The 5,835-nt window shown below is 33.0% G+C and overlaps 1 protein-coding gene across 1 annotated transcript; it reads left to right on the forward strand.

Annotated features, from left to right (window-relative positions):
* The first annotated feature begins 377 nt into the window (after nucleotides 1-377).
* Nucleotides 378-4,159, forward strand: LOC109215711 (GDSL esterase/lipase At2g04570-like). The gene is made up of 3 exons (XM_019379823.1): nucleotides 378-969; nucleotides 2,333-2,831; nucleotides 3,575-4,159. Exons 1-3 carry the CDS (start codon nucleotides 604-606, stop codon nucleotides 3,766-3,768), a joined length of 1,059 nt encoding a protein of 352 aa, XP_019235368.1. The 5' UTR covers nucleotides 378-603; the 3' UTR covers nucleotides 3,769-4,159.
* The last annotated feature ends 1,676 nt before the right edge of the window (nucleotides 4,160-5,835 follow it).

The following is a 5,835-nucleotide window of genomic DNA, read 5'->3' on the forward strand; positions in this document are numbered from 1 at the left end:
GATATCTACTTCTAGTATAGTGGACAAGTAAACTTGGTTGGAAGGAGTTTAATTTTCTCTTAACAATTAGAAACCATCATCATTAATTACTAGTAGTACTCAATTTTGTTACTCGAACTCTCCAGAAATACAACCATACTTACGTTAGAGAATCTCTAAAAATACAGTATTTTGAAGGATCCGTCACGCGTCCAGTCAAATTCGTAAAGAATGCGAACGAACATAGTTACTCAGTAACGTACGTATACAAGCAAGATTGTCATAATCTAGGAGCACTAAATATGAGTAATCCGAAACCAAGAACCACATAAGAGTGACAAAATTACACTTTCCAATTCAATATTAAAGAGCCGAACCACAGAAACTGACACAATATAGCTGAGAAGTAAAAACCGCTGAACGGTCATTTACATGCTTTTCAACCAAATCTCATTAATTGCTTCACTCAAAACTTTAATTTGCTGGACTCTTCACTGCTAAAGAGTAAAAAAAAATTCATTTTAGTGTCATTAATGATCTCAACAACCTTTCCACTTACCCTCCATTTACTTATATAAAAATCACCAAATTTTCTTTCAAATTAAGCTCAACACAAATTAAACAATGGCTTACACTTTCATCAGTATTATTCTGTGTCAATTCTTGTTACTAATGACTACAACTTTGGCAGGAAAAGTTCCAGCAATTATAGTGTTTGGTGATTCCTCTGTTGATTCAGGCAATAACAACCAGATTTCCACTGTTTTAAAGAGCAATTTTGAGCCGTACGGTCGTGATTTTTACGGTAAAAAACCAACTGGGAGGTTTTGCAATGGGCGAATTCCGCCGGATTTTATATCTGAGGGTTTTGGATTGAGGCCATTTGTTCCAGCTTATTTGGATCCGGCATTTGATATATCTGATTTTGCTATGGGCGTTTGCTTTGCTTCTGCTGGTACAGGGTATGATAATGCCACTTCTGATGTGCTTGTAAGTTTTCTTTTTTGCCTTTTATATGTTTTTTTTTATGATTAAAAGTTACTCAGTATTTGACGACACCTTGGAGTAACGGTAAAGTTTATCTTCGTGTGACTTATAGATCACAAGTTTGAACAGTGGGAGCAGCCACTAATACTTGTATTAGGGTAGGCTGTCTACCTCATATCCCTTGTGCTACGGTTTTTGCCTGTACCCTATGTGAGTGCGAGATGCTTTGTGCGTCGAACTGTCCTTTTTAAAATTTACTCGCATTTGATATTTACACCAAATCAACAACACAACAAATCAATGATTTACTCGCATTCGGTGTTTACACCAAATCGACGATTGCAAAACAAATATTTTTAATGTACTCATTTGTCACTTAACAGATAGGAGTATGTATTTTTACTTAATTTATAATTTACTATTGTCGTTAAAATACTTGATTTGATATAAACATAATATGATAATACGGATAAGTAAGAATTCTATATTGACATCAGCTTGTTTTCTAGCCTACTGATACTGTTTTTGGCATTGACCGTCAGGTCGGATTGTAATGTTTATTCAAAGCGTAAGACGTGCTGCCTTTTGTTATATATGGAAATGGAAGGACACGTAGAACCCATAATATAATTAAGCTTTTCTCTTTCTTCTTCGTTTTCTTTTTTGAGAAATGTATATTTTAGTCGCCTCCAAAAAAAATACACATATTGTAAAAAAAACATTGACTAGTAAATATAATTAGTTTTGGCCGACCGGTCAATCTTATATTTTACTCTTTTTTTTCTTTGAATGAATAGTCGCCTCCAAAAATAATAATCGATAAATTTTTTTTTTTTGTATATATGTATTATATATATAAATATACACATACTGGAAAAATTTTTTGACTAATAAATATAATTAGTTTTGGCCGACCGGCCAATTTTATATTTTACTTTTTTTTCTCTTTGAATGAATAAATCATGAAGCAGTTCTAGTGTTTTCTAGATCATTTTATGTTAGATATATACTATTTGCTAAATTCCATTATGTATGCGCGCTTGATTTACTAAAATTACATTAGGTTGAATGTGAAGCAGTTGGGTAATAAGTAGTACTTATAAAAAATTTGAAGCTGTTGAAGTGAGTGATCATTTCAGCTAAAAGTTTAAGTTTTTAGAGAGAACACACTTTTATTTATTTAATTATGTCTTCAACACGCTCCCTCACGTGCAAGTGTAATTTCTTATTTATATTGGGTAGCAATGAGATTGAAATCCAGGACCTCTGCTACTATGTTAAAGTGTGTGATCATCTCATCTAAAAGCTTAACTTGTTAAAAGAATTATTTACGTTGTTACTAATTACAACTATTTTTTCTTAGTAGGATGTGATACCTTTGTGGAAGGAAGTGGAATACTACAAGGAATATCAGAAAAAACTAAGAGCATACGCAGGCAAAAAGAAAGCGAAATACATAATAAAAGAGGCATTATATTTAGTCAGTATAGGAACAAATGATTTTTTAGAGAATTACTACTCAATGCAAAGCAGACGTGCATCTCAATACACAGAAGATCAATTTCAGATTTTCCTTCTTCGACTTGCACAGAATTTTGTAAAGCAAATTTATAAAATGGGAGCAAGGAAAATTTCCTTAACTGGACTTCCTCCAATGGGGTGTTTGCCTTTGGAAAGAGCAACAAATTATATAAGTGGAAATGGAGATGGATGCAATGAGAAATATAATAATGTGGCTAAGCATTTTAATGTGATGTTGGGTGGTTTAGTTCAGAAACTAAACAAAGAGCTTCCTGGGATTAGAGTGGTTTTTGCTGATGCTTATAATCTCTTGCTACATATGATCAGAAAACCTTCTTTTTATGGTAAGTCTTTTTTTCCTATTTGCATGGATAATATATTCCTATAGGATTAAAATTTTAAACATTAGTATAAAATACATTATCAATCTAATTTAACTTGTTGTAAAGGGTTGTCAAGCAGATCTTTTTACCATGGTTTTTTCATATGCTTTTTAAATATTTTAAATTATTAATTATTGTGACTTGTAGTACTTTTGATGTAATTTTAAAATATGTAAATTTTATTTGAAAGAAACTAAATATTCTATTTTCGAATTCGCGGTCAAAATTGAGAAGTTTAACCTCAAATGCATAAAGCAAATTGGAACAGTGGAAGTGTAAGTTATTAATTAGGAGATGTGAGCAGCTCTAATAGTTTATAAGAGTACTATTATTTTATGCTTTTCCAATATAATAATTCAAGTTGGCGAAATGATCTTCAAATAGAACAAAAGATAGCATATATAAATATAGGACCCTACTCTCTTCTTGTATTCAACGATGATATTACGCACCTAAAATTAGCTTAGCCCCTTCAAAACTTATTTAAATCTCATAAAGTTTTGGCAAAAGTTCTTCTACAAATTAATTGCTTTCTCTATTTGTCAACTTAAAAGGTTCTAAAATAATTAATCTTTTTTATCTCCACTTCATGCAACCAACTTTTCTTCAATATGTTGAAGAAAATCAATTTTTTCAATATACATGCATTTATCCATTTATTTATACATTTTAATCTTTTTATGTGCGTACCTTTTGGAAAACAGGGTTTGAAGTGGCAGGTGTAGCATGTTGTGGCACAGGATTATTTGAAATGGGTTATTTGTGCGATAGTTTAAACCCATTGACATGCACAGATGCAAGCAAGTACGTATTTTGGGATGCTTTTCATGTGACGGACAAAACAAACCACATTATCTCTAATTTCTTGATGAAACATGTCTTTCACCAATTTCAATAGTTGCACTGTTGGATCATATCATGTGCATTGTAGATTTGGTAGGTCGACGCATTCACTTGTTTTTACTGGTTTATTTTATTTTTGGCGCGTTTATCGGAAATAACGTCTTTGCCTTCACAAGGTCGAAGTAAGAACTGCATACATACTATCCTTCTTAAACCTCAATTATAAGGTTTTAATGGGTAATATATTATTGTTGTTGTTGTTGTGTACTCGATTCTTGGGTGGAAGGTGCAAGAGCGTGGTACGAAGAATTTGAAAAGAAAATATTTATTGTACATTTTTATAGTCTCAAGGGTATATGACTATCAGACTAGACATGTATACTTGTCGATTTCTGTAAGGGAGTTCGAGATCAAACACACTTATTATGGAAACTAGTTTTATGGTACACTTTTTGTGTGTACACCTTATATAATTGAATATACGATTTTAAAAAATTAAGTAATTATTATTAAATAATGTGTTTGAGCTATTGAACAAAAATTAAAAGAAAATATTGTTGCCTCATTGTATTCAAAGCCAGAAAATCAGAAAAAGTTAGTTTAAGAAAACAAAACAGAAAAATTCCGAGCCCACAAGTTTCTTGTGTGTCCTTAAGGAATTTAATCCCCTCAGTTGCCCAAGGTTTCGGATTAATTTCTCCCAGAATAGAACGGAATAACTATTCTGTGATAGCGGTACTTCAAATCACAAAACTTCGGCGAACTCAAATGGCGGAGCAAATCACACAAAACGCTTACGTTTTTTCTTCAAAATATAATGCAGAATGCAAAAGATAGTGGGGAGAGATTTTCAGATTTCGGTGCTAAAAAATGAGGTTGAGTCTCTCTATTTATAGCCAACAGAGTTGAGTCCCAACAGGTGCAAATGTGCCTGTTCGTTTGAAGAGGTATCTATTCGATAGAATTTCTGTTAAACGGAATGGCAGGTCGCGAATTTGACCGTTGGAAATAATGCCGCGAATTTAATATTTTTTCGCACAAAAATATTAGGAAAGGAAATATTAAATGATGGAAATGAAAAATAAATTTGGTCCAAAAAAAGTATTAATTAGTCATATCAATTGACCAAATCCAAATCCAAAGCCAAATAGAAAGTTAAGCCGAGCGAGCGACGACGTTAATCAATCAAAAGTAAATGTGCAAGGAAATCTCCCGAAGTACCGCCTCGTAGTCTCAAAAGTAAATGTGCAGGGGGGTCTCCCGAGGTACCACCTCGTAGTCTCAAAAGTAAACACACAGCTCAACCCGATAAATACAATAGTTAACAGCAAGAATTCTACAGTTAAGACTGATACAGATCAAGGAAAAATAGGAAATCAAATAGGCATGCTGCACAGAGTTCAAATAAGCAATTAAAGCACGTAGACATGAGATATTAAACTAAACAAGATAATTACACATGCTGGTATAACTCAATTAAGATGAAAACACGTTACTACTCAGTAAAAACTGGATTTTACAATAATTAGCCCTTGTACGCACTCGTCACCTTGCGTACACAGCGGTCACATAACACAACAGTACCAAATCTTAAGAGGATTTCCCCCACACAAGGTTAGGCAAGCTACTTACCTCGAACCCGGCTCAATCTGTCAGTAACAATGCCTTTTCCACGATTTTCCGACTCCGAATGGCCCAATCTAGCCAAAAGCAATTACATACCATAAATATGACTATAAGAAACTAATCTAACTAATGAAATTAAGGTTTAAGCAAGAGATTAGAAAATCGTTCCAAAAAGTCGACCCGGGCCCACGTCTCGAAATCGGGTAAAAGTCACAAAATATGAACATACATTCACTCACTAGTTCACTCATACCAAAATTATCCCAATCCGATGTCAAAATCCCAATCAAAACTAAAAATTTTGGTTGATGTTACGAAACTTAGCTCAAAGTAATAACATAAAACAAGAAGATAGACAACAATGTAGAGAGAAAGAGAGAAGAGAATCTTATTACTTCATGTATTCAAGTGTGTACAATGTGATGCCAAAACCCTCTATTTATAGGATTACATAGAGGCATACAAAAGAATGCCATAAACATGACATTAAACATTT

This window comes from Nicotiana attenuata, unplaced genomic scaffold, assembly GCF_001879085.1.
Source record: "Nicotiana attenuata strain UT unplaced genomic scaffold, NIATTr2, whole genome shotgun sequence".
In the NCBI taxonomy this organism is placed as follows: Eukaryota; Viridiplantae; Streptophyta; class Magnoliopsida; order Solanales; family Solanaceae; genus Nicotiana; species Nicotiana attenuata.